The sequence below is a fragment of the Caloenas nicobarica genome, chromosome 1 (genome assembly GCF_036013445.1).
Source record: "Caloenas nicobarica isolate bCalNic1 chromosome 1, bCalNic1.hap1, whole genome shotgun sequence".
Classification (NCBI taxonomy): Eukaryota; Metazoa; Chordata; class Aves; order Columbiformes; family Columbidae; genus Caloenas; species Caloenas nicobarica.
In genome coordinates, this window is record NC_088245.1 from 191,596,938 (window position 1) to 191,613,649 (window position 16,712).

Below are 16,712 nucleotides of genomic sequence, written 5' to 3' on the forward strand. Positions count from 1 at the left end.
ACAGAATCCACAAACAGGGTTTTTAAATAGCTATTCTGTACTTTGTGTAAGTACCTCTAGGAAATATATATTGCATTCCTAAATCTGATTTGACCTGAACCAGAATAAAACCAGGTCAAGCTAAATTTATGAACAGAATTGCTGTCCACAGGTGGAAATGTCTTATCAGTCTACCATTTGTACAGAAATGTAAAGTAGGTAATTACTAAAATAGATATAGGTACCTGAAAAAAGTGGAAGGGTGAGTTCAGGATACATCCTTGCTAGTTCACATGAAAGAAGGGCAAGTGAGACACTGTAAAGAGGTGGCAATGGACCATGTGTGCCATACAAGATACTGCCTGGTCTTTGCTCAGCTATCTTTTTTGAATAAACAAAAAGCTTTGATTCAAGGATCTATAAAAGACAAAAAAATAATGTAATGAGACAATAAAAATTCAGTATTTCAGGAAGTGTCATCATTTCAAGTTTAGATATCAGAGAATGCTCTATGTGCTTTAGAGTATACTCTCCAAATTTGAAAGGCACCGTAACTAGTATTTTTCCATTCATTGTTGTATAAATATCTCCATAATTATTTATAGCCAAGACAAAACTGTTTATTTTCAAAACAAAACTAAAAACCAAATAAACAGTACTTTATAAGAAGTTCACAAAAACCCCCCAAAGATAGGAGGACAAAAAATGTAGCTGATACGTGCCTGCATTAGTTGCATGGAAATTTCATAAATCTCTCTGTTGGTGTCAGATGCCTTGAACAACACCAAGTTTAAAAGCGTCACTATATCAAAAGGGTAGTTCCTAGAAGAATAAACAGTACATTTTTGTGACTGTTGCTGAGGAATGCAGATAATATTCATTACGATTTATTCTGTAATATAGTCTAAAGAGAATGTCATCTTTCTTTTCTCTGTTCTACCACCAGAATATGTGAAAGGGAGCTCTTATAAATACACGCTGCTTGATCAAAGGACCATCTGGTGCACAGGAAGAAAGAAGGGATTATTTATAATTACCTCAGACTAATGCTTAGGAATGCACTGAGTTACCCAGAGTGAGAAACGCAATACCTGTGTCTATAACTGACAATTCATTTTAATTTACAACATAAACTGTTTATAGAACAGGCCAACACCCATGAGAGAAGATGGGCAGCGTGAATATCTCCAGGGATAAAGTACTTCTTTATCCAAGCTGCAATTACAACAGCCCCTTTGGAGAAAATACACTATTTCTGATATGAACATTTCCAGATGTCAGCCAGTTCTATAAAAATTGTTTGCAAAGAGTAAACACAAAGAACTGCTTCAAAAAGACCACTATCCATAAAGTCAACATTAATTGTGAGGGTAAATATATTAAAGTGTTAATTTAATGAGACTACTGCTAGAAAAGAAATTCCCATGTCACAATATTTGGATTTTCACTAAATAAGTTTCTGCTTTCTCATGATGACTTGTAAATCCACCTGATTCAATTGTGAACCATCAGTTTCTCAGCCCAGATGTGAGCTACTGTGCTCCTGGATGGCTGCAGAATACCTATTTGGACATCTTAGTGTTAAAAATATAGTAAATACATGCATGGCATGACACATTCTTGGTAATTCCAAATACTAGCTACAATCCATCCTCTACACCTGTCTCTTTGTTCCTCTACTAAGTTTAAAAAATAATAATAAAAGAGAATTTAAAGGAAGTAGCTTCTTTGTAGAAAGATGGACATCGGCAATGTGATGCATTATTGCTTATTTTACAAGCAGCTTAAGCAGTGGCCTCTAAACATGTTGGCAGACAACAGAGGAAAAACTGTTAACAGCTTTCAAAAATCGATAAAGATATTAATTAATAACAATTAAAACTTTTTACCTTTTATAAAGCAAATGAAATGCCAAATATTTTGAAACTAGATTTATGACCTATGTTCAAATTAAAGTGTTGTGGTTATTTTGTATCTTCCTGAGCAAAAGAGCATAAAAATGCCTCAGATTTCAAATATAAATATAGTAAGAGCATCTTCTACCAAGCAGATCACTTTAAGAATCATGGAAATAAGTGATACAGTCCCCGAGAGTTGTTTGAGAGGATATACCATAAGAGTATGACAAATAATTCTTTACAACACGAGCTGAACCTCCAGTTTTCTTTATATTTGAAAATGTAGATTAATAAATACCTGCTTCCACACACAGTTGCAATGGCTTTGAAACACCCAGATGCAAGCTGGTATGATCCAGTGTAACATCGATCTATAGCCCAGTTGAAGAGATTGATTTGATCAGGATTCAGTTCTAGCAACAAGACCACAACTTCACAGCCAAGCTGATGAACCTGAACATATGATTGATGAGATCAGATTTGTTCATTCTCTACTATTCTTAAAGTGACATAGGCAGAATGAGGGGAAAATGGAGTATTAAAAAAAATAAAAATAAATCAGAAAATTTGTCATAAATTTATTTTAGGGATAACAAAGTTGTAATGTGACTCAGTTTTCAATACTCCCCAATTGAAAGAAAATTGTATGGACAAAGACTACATAAACAAAATAAACTTTCAAAGGTTTCCAAAATTAAGCACAGGAAAAGGCAGAATCTTCGGAAAATCTAAGACACATTATAGGCGTTCTTGGGCAACTTGCATTTGTATCGGTTAGCTGATTTGTTAGATGTTTATTTCCTACTTCATGTTTGTTCCATAAAGTGACACACTTCATGTGTGTCCTTCTTTTGATCAACACAGAAGCACGGCAGACAAAGAAAAATACCTTTTGCAAGCCTGAGGGTATGAAAACTTGTATATTTAATCCAACTACATCAAGCAATCTAACAACTCTCCCTACAGCCCTTGTATCACTTGATCCTGGTACCACCACTGCTACAAACACATCACAACTAAGGCTTAGACTGTGCCTTTGTGATCCTTTGGTAGAGGATAGTAGTGGAACATCAAACATTATTTCCTATTAATATTCAGTCGGACAGTGTAAGTAACTACTTGTAAAGACTGCAAATGGTATTTAATGTTAATGGACCATGTAGGATACTTCTCACCTAAATCTGAACTAGCTCTATAGGCAGTGCAGTTTAGTTACAGTCCTTGACCATGGTGATTAATCATAAATTATAGTGATTAGCTTAGGGGAAACGTATTTCACATATTATATCCAAATTTTGTATTTCAAGGGGTAATTTTTGTCCCCAGTTACTTTATGAGTGGTATATACTAATGATCAATTAGACATGGCAATATAATATTTGTTGATTATAATGAAAAAATGCCAGGAGGAAAAGTTCATCTTTTCCTTTCTCTTGTTCTGTGTGTTTCCTTCCCATATCCATAAGAATTTCAACTATACGTATCACTTATGCATATCTTTAGAGCTCCATCCCTATCAACATTCCAAAATCCTATCTAATTTCTGAAAGATTTTCTCTGTAGCTATTCTTCTAATCTGTCTGACCTTTTTTTCCCTAATCAATTATTATTTCCACAGCATGTATCCTCTAGCTGCTCCACAAGCCTCTAGTCTTTGCTGTTCGCATTTTTTTTAGCAATCACAGCCACCTGTGCTGGTATGAGGCTATTAGGGAGAACAGCAGGTCAAAGTGCAAGATATCACAAAGGGAAAGATCATTGTTCTCTCTCTCCACTTGATGTAGATCACCAATCTACCCCTCCTTAATCGAAGAGATAATCCAATCAGCTGTAAATACAGAAATATGACTGGATAATTATAAAGTCAAAACTCATCTTCACAGAAATGGAAGAGGCAATTACAAGAATAATCTATTACATGTTCTTTAAAAAGAAAAAGAGATTCTTTCCTCTCCTGAATAATTTATCCTCTTGACTTCTTTGGAAGATCTACCCACTAATTTTCACTCAGATTTGTTTCACTAGTATCTATGTTATCAAGCAAGAAGGGATTTTACATTATCATTCCACAGAAACTTGAAGCGGGTGGGTGGAAATACTCCAAATAGAAATACAAATCTTTTTGAGCTTGTGCCAGTTTTAACCTCTTTTTATCAGCAGATGAAAAGCCTAACCTTCTGTTGCAAGCAACATTGAGCCATAAGGAAATTTTTTTAGCTTATTCTTTACCTACATTACATTTTCAGGAATAAGAATTCTTTTACTGTTTAAATGCTATTAAATTAGTTACACTTTTGTATTAGAACCTTGCACAAAGCTACTGTTTCCTGCTCAAAATAGAACATATACAGCCATAGCTCTTATAGTCACAAAGTCTTTACTCAGTACAGAGATTAAAATTGTTCATCAGTGTTGCATTTTGGTGAGTACTTACACGTAAATCTTGACAAGCCAGAATGTTATCAAGCCATTTGTAAAGATACCCATCAGGTGAAAGACCAACATTATCAAATACAGGTCCACAGCAGAGCACAGCTGACATGGCCTAAAAGCACAAGGAACCTTAGTTACACAAAAAAGTAACATGAACAAACCTTTCAGAATGATTTGAGCCCAAATCCAGGCTAATGTGACTGCCACTTGTTTTTATTTTTGAGGGAACTATGGTGAAAATAGTAAGAGCTGATGTTGCTAGAATTCAATAATTATGTTGCTATAGATGATACAACCTCAAGATAGTGCTCAATTTAAGCATTTTGGAAGGAATACTATAGCCCAGCTTCACCATTCCTCAAGATGCACGTTGTCATTTTACCCAGTCTTCACAAATCAAGCTACAAAGCCAATTAAATTACATAGATGCTTCAATAGTATCTTTCTGTAAAAAATAAAATGGTTTTATACCAAGTGATGCAGCTTATGTATAACAACTTACAAGCTATTATATTCCCAGCTTACTTATGCGGGGGAGTTGCAACTGGTTTTGCTGCAAAAGTATATTATTATTATTAAGCATGTCTCCAGGCAAGTGTGGGAGGCAGTTCCGAGATGTGCATGTGATACTGAATTGGTACTATGTTTAATTTCAGAGCCTAACACCCTCTCACTGAACCTGATAACCTGTTAACGAACAGATAAATAACATTTTAAAATGCATTTTGGTTTTCAAAATAATTAGGCTTGAAAAGTATACAAGTCTACATCATGTATGCCAGTTCAAATTTCTATGAAATAAAATAAACCCCACAGTTACTTGCATTTTGACTGGAAAATTGCTATTACTGATTTTGATAGTGAAACTTTAATACCTTTAATGCACAATACTGGTATCTTGTAATCTGATGATTTCTGTCACTGTAACGGTCCAGCGGTGTGAACATAATACTGAAAGGTCCTGCCCACTGGCTGAATAAGATGAACAGGTGATGCCTCAAGCTCTGCTGAGGGAAGAGAAATCTCCTGTGGTGAACTAAGTGAACAGAAACAGAAATAGCTGTCATTTGTTAATGTTAAATACACATTAATTTGGCAGAGATGATACCATGAATTTCAGATTTCTGCAAATGCAGTTTTTCTTAAATGTTCAATATATATTTACTCCAAAGTATCTAAGCTCCTTTCAAAAATCTAACGTAGTGAAAAAGATGCACCTTATTTCTAAGAACCTTCAGTTCTGAATTTATGTGTATTTATACAAACAGGTACATCTGACTTCAGAAACAGCATGCAAGAAACTAATTATAGAATCAGGTTTTTCACTGCCTCCTGCATTCCTGTAATGTTAAATATTCACTTGTTTTTTCCAATCCTTTAAATGCAATAACATAGGTCTTCTTCTAATACAACAATGCGTAGAGATAAGAAATAAAAGAAAGTTGGTGCCTGTTTGTTCATGACAAAGATGTGATATATTTTCTGAACATCTAAATTACCTCAGCAGATAAAAAATCTCTATGAATTCTTAACTGTGTGGGGGGAAAAAAAAAAGAAGATAAATCTTTTAAACAATATTTTTAATTCCCCAGAGCAAAACATGATGGCAGAGGCGGTGCAATGTTTATTAAAGAGATTGGCAAACCACTACTGGCCAACAAAATCTAACTAGACAATACTAATGCAAATCAATATGAACAGTGGCTAAATATGACAGATGTTGACACAATAAACATTTGTTGCCGGAAGTTAAATGCTATGGCTTTGTTAGTTATTGATATATTTTAAAGCTGCCTTGTTAGCAGAAAATACCTCTCTTCAAAGAATTGCATACAGAATTACTGAAATGCAGCAGTTATTCTTGCTTTCTCTCAAAATGTACAATGGAGTTTCATGGTTGAAAATTCATACAACACGCAGTCCTTTGCCACGTGCCTTAAAGAATGTGAGCGTAACTGCAAAGAGGAAGGCCTTTGCAAATACTCCTGGCAAAGTAACTACTAAAGAAATTCTGTATTGTTAATGAGTATCATTCAGAAGAGCAATAAAGAAGTGCAGTATTTTGTTTGTTAACAGTAGCTAAGAACTTGACACCACTCAGTTTAAAGGGAATTTTTTACTTTCTTAAATGAGAATAGCAGGGATGCCATTTTTTTCTTATCTCGTTCAATTAATATACATTTTTTTATGTAACTTACAGATGAAAGCAATTACTTTGACAAAATTTGCGCACTGGGAATTTATGTGAAAACATTTGTTCATCATTTATTCCCTTACTGTACTCTCTTGAATTTCTTCTTATATGTTGCTACCAATGCTATCATGTCCTGCCATAAATGATCTGGAGATAGCAGATTTACATAGACTAAGTAATCTCCAGATTTTATCTTCCACTAATTACATGGAATTTAAAACAGACTTTTTTTTTTCCCCCCTAATGGAATTGCATTACATTTCTGAAGTGATCTTGCAATGTATAAAAAGCATGAAATCCGTTGGAGAAATCTTTGCTATACAACTGTTGTCAGGTAACATGGGATACAGTCACAACACCTCAGGCAAGTTTTTCACTACACTTAATATTGTACATTTTCTGTACCTACATATATTTTTCAAGGCCTGTACAAGTTTATGAAGAGTCTGGCAACAAAGTCAAAAGGAAGCAAATAAGGCCTTATGTCAAAGAAACCCAGAGCCCCAAGAGGTCACAGACAATTTTTTTGCTGGGCTTTTAAAGAGGCTTTTCTTGTATATGAGTACTACAAGCTTCAACAACCCTTACTTTTTTTTTTTTTTTAATTTGATTCTTAATAGACTTTTGAACACATTTTTGTCCACATTCCCTTTTACATTTATTATATGACAATTCACAAGCAGTGAAAAAAGCACAGGAAAAAAAAATACTTTTTCACTACATCTATTAAATGCAATTTCATAGTATATTGAGATAATTTAGTACCATACCTGGAACACACTGAATCAAGTTGGCAATCATTGCACTGAAATGTGCTCTCATATCCTTCAGGATTTCGACTTCTTTATCATTTTCAGCCTCCAGAAGCATGCGAGTCAGATCAACATATTCTAAGAACAAGGCTCCAAGGGCTAACGTATCTCTTTCTAAGGCTCCATTTGTACTAGCACAAAGGAAAGTCGTATATTAATATAGAGTAACAGTGTAGTTATACTACAGCTTTCTGAAGAAATGCATAAAAATCTCTGCATATCTCATAGTTTATACACTTCTTCAAAGAACATACCAACATAAACTCAGTGTTTCAAACATCAAAAATCATTTAACTTAAAGATCAATATTTATGATGAGCGATAGTCCTACCTGTCACTTATAACACCAGCATCAGCAAGTAGTTCAAAAATTCGCAGTAACTGCAGTCTTAGTAGATCTCGGCGTTCTCGACGTTTCTTGTTCTTGGAATTTAAAAAAACAACCGTTTTTTATATGCATAGGTGCATACATTAAAAACTAGTAACTTCAGAAATGTCAGCACAGCAGCAAGATGTAAGAATTCCAGTTCAAGAATTTGCTTCACAAAGGAACTTGACTGCTTTTGGATATTCCATTAAAACAGGGTACTTATACACAACAGAGAATGATCAGATTTTTGTCTTTGCAACTATTATTGAACAAACTGTTAACAGGTACCTTAGTCTTCGTTGAAAATGTGGAAATGAAATAATGAAATACTGGATAAAAAATAATTAATACGCAAGGTTCCTGTGCCAAAAAACATGCTATCTTCAGGTCACATGGATGTTCATGTTAGCTTAACACCACCTAGTTTGGGTGCCGGAAGCATTGTGCAGTGCAGAACAGATACCCAGACTCCAGGGAAATATTTCAGTGATTAGCCATTCTTGAACCTGGCAATGCTGCAGCTACATGACCGCGCATATTCAAGTTAGCTCCTGGCAGACACCGCTCTGCTGCACTCTTGGATGTGCTGACTGCAGTGGTTGTACACACAGTTAACACACACCTCCCAAAGAAAAAGACTGCACTGCTGTTAAGTGGCTCATTATATCTCATTATCTTCTAGAAAGCTGTGCTTTCTGTCTTTATTGTTGCCTTGAAAGATGTGAATGCAAAAAGGCCTGTTCTTTGCTGAAGGGCTAAACTGACTTGTTTCTTTGTTTGCTGCATCTCCACAAAGCAAAAAATGTGAGAAGGTCAAAAAGCTGCTATTGCACTCAAAGAAATTTGCTGCCAGAACAACAAAAGCTTAGACAAAGCTCAAATTTTCCTCTTCAGAACATAAGAATGGCAATACTGAGTCAGATCAAAGGCTTACATCACCTGGTACTCTGGCTCTGCCAATGTCCAGTAGCAGATACGTAGGAAAAGAAAATTATACTTTCCCTGGTATTCTGACCCAGAACTGGCAGTCCGCAGCATCCTAGCCAAAGGTTATATTCAAATCATTATGCCATTTTATTTGTCCTATTTAGAGCCCTGGGTTTTTTTTCCTCTACACCATAAAGGTCCCAGGAAGCACATGTAGAGAGAAAAAGCAGTTTTATTGTAACACAGTATTTAAGAGGCTGAGCTGCCTCCTGCAGCAGTGCCAGAAGCAATCTGGCCAGCTCTGCGCCAGTGCCCACATGGCAGATCTTGTGTAATGTCCATTTTGGTTTGCCCCTGCAGTTCTTGGCCATGTTAGTAATTCTCTTTCTAGTCATAGCATATGTCAGTTCAAGGACGTTATTTCTGATGTGTTGGATAACTGTATGCTGACAGGGAGGCCTGGCACATTCTCTACAGCTACACGACCCATGCAGTCACTCCTGGCTTTACTGGTGGCACTGCTTGCAGTAAGGTGGCCCAGTTCTTCATATCAGGAGCAATACAGGAATTAACACTGCAGTCTCTTGTTCCTCTACTGAAATTTCCATGTGCTGAATTTGCACTTAGAGCACACTGTAAACCTCTGCATTCTCATGATTCCTTTCCTGCGGGTAGACTGGATATGTTTTTCTCTAGAAAAGGCCTTTCAAGTCTGTCTTCAATGGCACACAGGCAGAAATCCAGAGGGAAGTGGCTGCACTAAGGTGTATTAATCCACTTCTGCCCAGTATCAAAACAAGTGACTTTCAAATCAATGACTTCCTAGGGATGGAAGCACAGAAGTGAATTGAGATGTGAAGCGACACAGAGTGGAAATGGTAGTGGGTGTTTGCCAGAGACAGAATTATTAAGAATTGTCCATGTAAAACTTAACGTGAATTAAGTGCCCACTGAGTTAATTAAATTTTTGCTTATTTGCATACTGGGCATAGCTGAGAGCCTCTCTCCACCTATTAATACTTCTTCATGACCACCCTTCTCCACATGGCTTCTGCATCAAAGACTATGTCTTGGAAGATGGGGACAATACACCAGGTCACCATGAGGATACCTTATTGAAAGTGCTGTGGAGGATAGAGCAGTGAACGCAGTTTAAATGCTTGAGAATCAGATAAAGAAGCCTGAACAGAAGAAAGTATCAATGCAACAACAGCAGAACTGCATGGACACAACAGCTGTGTCTACACTCATAAACAGACAGGGACTGTTGATAGCTCTGAAGTCAAGCGGCACAGGCTGCCTCGTATTCACACTGCTCCAGAAGACCTCAGAAAGGCTGCCCATGTCCATGTTGCCCAGCAGGACTCATTCAATGCTTCTCTGGCCCAAGGCATCATGACTGTGTGTTTTCTTACTACAAACTGTCCGCTCACACCTGCGGGCTGTGCTGCAGCCACAGCAGTGGCTTTGTCACCTGGCCCTTCGGCTGCTACCAACGTGGAGGTGGGGGATGAGGGGAAGCACAGCAGAGCAAAAGCAGCTGGGATAGTTTGGGGGACTGTGTCTGGTGGCTCGGCGCCTTCTGGGGCTTGTTCCTGGGAGTGAGCTACCTCCAGTGCCATCTCAGGTTTCCGTCAGGTTTTGGGAGCCAGATGGAATGGTCCAAAACTGAACCAGGGAGGGAAAATTCAGCAGAATGGCAACTCAGGTCCAACACTCGAGCTCTGCCCGTGGCTCTCCCGTTCAGCAGCACAGACACGTCCTAGGACTAAACCGCTCAGTGAGGCTACAGAATATGTCACCAGAGGGTTTTAAGAACAGTTTAGACAACATCTTTCACGAATGACAGGATCTGTTCGGATACTTTCCAGCACTCCTTTCTATTATAACAAAGGATAGTACTAAAATGAAAGTGAAAATACTGATGAATTTCCTGGTTAACCTGCTGTATTTTTAATGAACAAATAGAGTCAATTCAAACAGAAACAGATGACCCTGTCTGTTCTGCAAATAAAAAGCACATCTGAACACCACTGCAAAATGTGTTTGGAGCCCAGCTATACTACTTTCCAGATATTGAAAGTGGATTTCCACTATACCCAAATTCCCTATGATAAGGTTCCTTATTTGATTGGGAATTTTTCCTCAAAATGGATTTCTATATTGTATATTTTGTATCACTGATAGAATTTAAATTAAACTAAGTTTTAATGGAATTATTTTATGTTCTTATACGCAAGTAAGCTTAACTTGCTACTTAGTACAAAAGAATACCTTTATATTTCAAAGAGACAAAATCGATACTTTAAAATTAATTTTACAGTTTAGACAAGCTAGTACATTTAATTTCCACAACTAACCTCTGGTCTTCTTTCTAGGGCTTCTTTCATAAGTGGGTGAAGTTCTTCTACTAATTCTCTAAATTAAAAAAAAAGAAACTTTGTAAACAACATCTAATCTCCTCTGAAAAGCACCAATATTTTATTCAATACATAAAAATGTCTAAAGTGCAAATAAAAATTCGAGTATATTTAAATTACAGCAAAAATAATGCATTTGAATAAGAGGCAAATAATTGAGAATACGATAAGTGAGGAAAATACCTGAAAACAAGTGAATTTGTTCTTCCAAATCCTAATACAAGTGATTCTGTTATTTCTATGCTTTCAAGTCTCATCAAAGGCACTAGCTGCTTTAGTAAGACTCCAACAGATGGAGTTCCAATAGCCTAAAATAAATTAAGAAATCATTGATGTTTGTCAGGATTACCAATATTAAGTAAATACATTTTTTTCTTAACAAAAAAACATTGTCCAAGAATGAATATGTATTAACAAAACACACTGAAATGATTTTTCTATTACAGATATGAATACACCAGCCTAACTGGATGTCTGCTACATCACAATCATCTCAATAAGGCCTAGCAAATAAATAAATCTGGGAAATCTCTTTGGTTTCATTCAGATTATTGTAATTTCCTTAATTTGTTATTTCATTAAAATATTCCAATAATTGCATTTGTGGAACTACTGCTCCTCTCAGGTTGCTACTACTTGAAACTGTATTTCATATAATATTCCTTCATGTCTGACAGTTATACATTTATTCAGAAATTTGCCTTATTGCTTAATAATATTATAAATGTATAAATTTGAGAGCTCTATGAGGAAAGAAAGGGGATGACAAACTGAAGTTAACTTCAACACATATGTCCAGAATTTCTATATTTTGAATATACATCACCCAGAAAGTTTTAAAAAAAAAGTAATATTTTGAAAATGTCATGGCTTCTGACAAATATTTATTGACATACCACATTGATACAGATGTTTTAATTGTTAATGATGTGCCTTAAGCAGTTTGCATATATTAAAATATTCCCCTAACTGAAATACTTTCATCAGTATAAGATTTTGGATTCAGATACAGTTTAAAACTCTCCTAAATGAATAAATTGTTTGAAAGAGGATGCATCACCTTATTATCGTAGTTCACTGTTCCATCAGGCGTGGTAGCCATGATCTCTGGTGTTGAAGCACGCAAGTGTCCTGGGCTCATAATACTGGGCTTTGCTACTCCAAAACAGAGAATAAGATAGTTTCTCCACAAAGTAACATAGTTGTCTCCACTGCTTGCTGTACTTGTTTTCTTTGCATTAACAGGAATACTAGAATTTTAAAATAAATTAAAAGTATTAAAATAAATCCCCAGCCTTAATTACACAGTATCTTAAAATATTTTAAAAGGGAATAAAACATGCCATGTAGCCACCAGCTGCTATTCAACATGACGAGATCCATGGGAAAAATCAATGAAGACAGAAAACCAGAGTTTTCCACCTTATAAAGTGCAACTATTAAACTCCAAACTGAATGTCTGGGTAGCACCTTGCAGGACTTACAGACTGATACTGAAACATGAAACTAAAAAAAAAGGCTTGTATTAAAATCACACAACCCATTTAAATTCAATGCAGACTGCCACTTACTTTGGATCCACAAGAGGCATTATCAGCTGTAACCTTGTGAAAGCGTACGGCCAAGCATAGCTGAGAGCTGTAGGACAATGTTTTGGTAAATTCTCCTGCCTAAGAAAACTGAAGAGGCAGAGAACCCAAGGGTCTTTAACGGACTGTGCAAATATCCAGACATGGGAAGGACTTTTCACATCATAATGGCTATTTACTAGGACGGCATTCCACTCCACGAGCCACTGCAAATCCACACTGTGTGTTAATGGGATTGTTGTCTATGGAGAGAAAAGATAAAAAAATCACAGTGACACTCATTTATTCCCTGCCATGTTCCTCCTCAGTACCTGCCCTTTTTTTCAAACTCCATGGCCAACTTCTGTTGGATTTTTTAGACCAACACTTTAATGCTTCCCGTCACATTGCCCTTTCCCTCAGAAGGAGCTTTTTACAAATGCTGGTAAGAGCTATCTCATTATTTCCCCTCTGGTTCTTCCTTAAAGCTCCTATTTACTGTGATACGCAAAATAACTTGCCCTTAAATGCTACAAAAACTATGGATTATGCTGACCAATATAATCTCATTGTTACTTTCTATTCTCCTTGCTGCCATCACTCATCCACTGTCTCTTGTAAGAGGCTGCAGTCTGGAATGGCAACAGACTGTCTGTATGTTCATTGTCTGAATAGCCGGACAGAGCCTTAGCCCATGATTAAGACTCCCACATGCTATGACAATATGGTAAATACCAATGCTATTAATAAATATTCTTCAGAATTCATCAGGGCATTTGAATATGTGGGTAGGGAATTAAGAGGCTGAAGCAGGCGCTTAAGCAGTTTTAATCCACTTTAAATTCTGCTGCCTTCAGTGGCAAGTAGGGTTCTCATCATATCAACAAACCATTTCTCCACTGTAATTTAAATTTTGTCTCAAGAAAACAACCTTGTGGAATGAAAATTTAAAACACATGTATTTTGGCATCCATGTTACTTGCTTATCAGACCTCAAACAGGATGTAACTGTTGCCTGCATCTTGCATCCACTGTTACAAAAGTAATCACTAAATTACCAGTCCCTGCTGTACTTGTCAGAAACGAGGCACATAGCCAACACATTTGCTTTGCTATATTGTTAATGCATAGAATTAAAGCACACAATCCAAACCTTCGCCTATAGAAACTGCAACATCCAAGCCCAGGTGCTGTTATTTCAGCTGAATTTCCTAATTCCTGGGTTACAATCCGAATGTCTCTTGCTTGCTCAGTTCCTGATCCTGCAGCTTTCCTGTTTTCAGCTGCACAATGGCCCAACTTCACCCGTTCAATGTCCCTTTCCTACCCCAGGAAAGGGCTCTCGTGGCAAGGAACAATTGTTGCTTTAAACTTCGTCAGGCTGAAAAGTGCCCAGAACTGATAGTTTCTGCTCTCTGGACATAGGCACTAATCTCTAAAGTAGTATGCAAAACAAGTTGCCATAAGGAACAGTTCTGCCGATGCTTTACCATTCAAAATGCTTCCTGCACCTCTGCTTTCTCTGGTGGCATGTTGGACACACCAGGCCCATGAGAGAGCAAAAGGAGAGATCCACCCCAGCTGTGAATTAATCTAGATCTTAGGCTTAGGTTTGCAGGTGGGGCCAAATCTGAGCATGCAAGGGAATCTAAAGCGTATTCCCTTCTGGAACAGATGACAGCAGTGAGTGACTTCCAAGTGCCCCAAGCACTTGGTGATGCTGGAAATTACTTTCTCAATAGTTCTTTTGAATGCAGGTCACAAGTCCAGAATCTAGGTAGTTTCACTCATAAATTTTGTTATAATTTTTTTCTCATATGTAATATCTTTTACATCCATAATATGACTATTTTCACGGAACAGATTGTGTGGGACACTGTGGAGCCTTGGAGCTCTTGGGTAGATGGCTGCAGCCTTGAGGCTGTATGATTTGATTTCTAGCAGCTCTATTTTCAGTTTTTCATGTCTGATATTTGTTATGTCTATGCACTACATAAATGCTAGCAGTAACAGTAAAGTAGTACTTACTGAATCTGAAACAGCCACATGAATAAAACTTTCAAGAATAGAAGAACTCAGTTGATCCATGACATCAATCATAGGCCTGTCATCATCCTGCATGATGCAAAGAACACAAGTTAACTGCTCTCCTGACCAAATTATTTCCCTTATATTTTTTTTTTTTGGAACATGAAGTAGAACCACCTAAAAATTACGACATGAATCTAAAACGGTTAAAAAAATCATTGGTATCGATGAGTGCATTTTGTCTTTTTCATATTAATCTCAGAATCAAGTCCAGGCTGTGGTTTGAAATGAAGTTTATTTGTGGGTACGGCTCACTGCTTACTGAACAAAAGCACGTATCAGAAAATCCCAAATGCTTTTGGATAGCTGGTATCAAAAGACTGAAAAATTAGCTTACTGTTTATTAAAGCATTCCTTTGCCATGAACACACATATTTGTATTCTTAGGCATTTGGATGGCTCACTGAGCTGTGACCGCCAACACACATCATGACTCTCTATGTTTCTGTATCCATAAAAAAGACTTAGAGGTCTTTACTATACAAGGGAAATGTATGTGAATAACCTTAGATTAGTCTTTATGCTGTATTTTTTTACAAAATGGTATGCTACAGGAATGAGTTTAATTTCCAATATAAACTTATAATCCTGACAATACAAAAATGATCCATGCAGTAAAAAAAGGTTTTGCAGTGTCTTTTACATTCACATCATGCCACGAGAAAATACTAAGTTGCAGAATGTTTCCCTTCAAATTCCTGTACAGGGCACATGTTATTAATGTTACATTGTTGAGTATACAGACAGGTTTGCAGTGTTAAGGCAAATAGAAAAGGTCAGCTCAGACCAAATGCTTTTTTATAAACTAAGTGCATACCTGTTACACCACAGCAATTATGTTAAAAGCAACTGTAATAGCAGTTTTGAGTTTTATCTTTAGAAAATTCTAACTCAAAGTTCCAAAAAAGGAAAATCATACCTCTGCCTGGCCAAGGGCCAGGAATAAAGCACGGATCTCTCTGAGGATTAAAACAGCCAGTTTACGTGTAGCGACCTGGAAACTACACAGCAGAACCAGTGCAAATCCTTCGACTGCATGTAGTACATTAGAATAGGGGCTTCTTTCCGACTGTATCCTGTGGCTGGATCCATTTGGTATCAACTGTAGAACAGTGCAAGGGGGAGAAATGGAAGGATAGTTTTTGAAAACCAGGTCTCCAAGGAATATTGTATTCAACTAGGACATATAAAGAACCAAAATGCAGAGGCCACACAAATGCTGAAGTAGCAGACTAACCGCATTCCCTCAAATAACCAAATTTTGTTGCTTTAAGCTACCTTGTTCCACAAAACCAATATATGAGCAGAGTCCTTTGGCCAAACCCCTCCCTCTAATTCGCGATTCGACTACCTACTTTCTTCCGTCTTCACTAAAATAAACAAAGGGTAAGTCAGATTATGAAGACTTCACACTTTTTCTACTCCAGATAGCAGGTCCTTTTTTGATCCTGTAGCAGGCAACACCTTATCCTTGTAGGTAGCCTCTCGAACCTGACTCCACCAGTAAAGTCTAACAATATTTACTGAAAAGAATGTGGGGATTTCTCTTTTCTACATTTTTGTAATACTGTTATTACCTATTATTTAAGGTCCTCTGTGATATAAAGCCAAAATCATGCTTGCCCAAAGGAAAACATTTCCAATGTGACTCGGTTAGGAGACAAGAAGCCTGAAAATCATCTCTCATAATGAAAATATCTGTGGGACAGGGCAGATGGGAGGAGCAGGAGCAAAGCTGTTCAGTTCCCAGGAATGTTTGTAACACATGGAGACAGCAGGCTGTAGAGACAATAGGGTTCTCTGATGTTTTTGAATCAACCAAATGGAATGGCTATGGGAAGGGAAGATCCACTTCACTCTTCTCAGCATTCCCACCAGCACTATCAATCAGTTTCAGTCCTGGGAAAACGTCCTTCTGCCACATCTACATACACATATTTCATGTTATGTGCTTTTGTTGATATGCATATTTCAGTTTGACATGCATTCTCTTATGTTGCTCAACAACAGTAACATCTGCTGC

At 37.0% G+C, this 16,712-nt stretch overlaps 1 protein-coding gene across 5 annotated transcripts in view; it reads right to left on the reverse strand.

The window, feature by feature from the left end:
* FRY (FRY microtubule binding protein) overlaps window positions 1-16,712 on the reverse strand; it is a 241,792-nt gene that overhangs the window by 68,595 nt on the left and 156,485 nt on the right. For all 5 annotated transcript variants that reach the window (XM_065627032.1, XM_065627031.1, XM_065627033.1 and 2 more), the window contains 13 exons: window positions 15,609-15,791; window positions 14,630-14,716; window positions 12,605-12,864; window positions 12,094-12,283; window positions 11,217-11,341; window positions 10,974-11,031; window positions 7,648-7,739; window positions 7,275-7,447; window positions 5,186-5,346; window positions 4,312-4,422; window positions 2,176-2,330; window positions 702-801; window positions 225-396 (listed from right to left, as the gene is read on the reverse strand). In XM_065627032.1, the coding sequence (XP_065483104.1) occupies window positions 225-396; window positions 702-801; window positions 2,176-2,330; window positions 4,312-4,422; window positions 5,186-5,346; window positions 7,275-7,447; window positions 7,648-7,739; window positions 10,974-11,031; window positions 11,217-11,341; window positions 12,094-12,283; window positions 12,605-12,864; window positions 14,630-14,716; window positions 15,609-15,791 (1,867 nt within the window). The remainder of the gene's footprint in view (window positions 1-224; window positions 397-701; window positions 802-2,175; window positions 2,331-4,311; window positions 4,423-5,185; window positions 5,347-7,274; window positions 7,448-7,647; window positions 7,740-10,973; window positions 11,032-11,216; window positions 11,342-12,093; window positions 12,284-12,604; window positions 12,865-14,629; window positions 14,717-15,608; window positions 15,792-16,712) is intronic.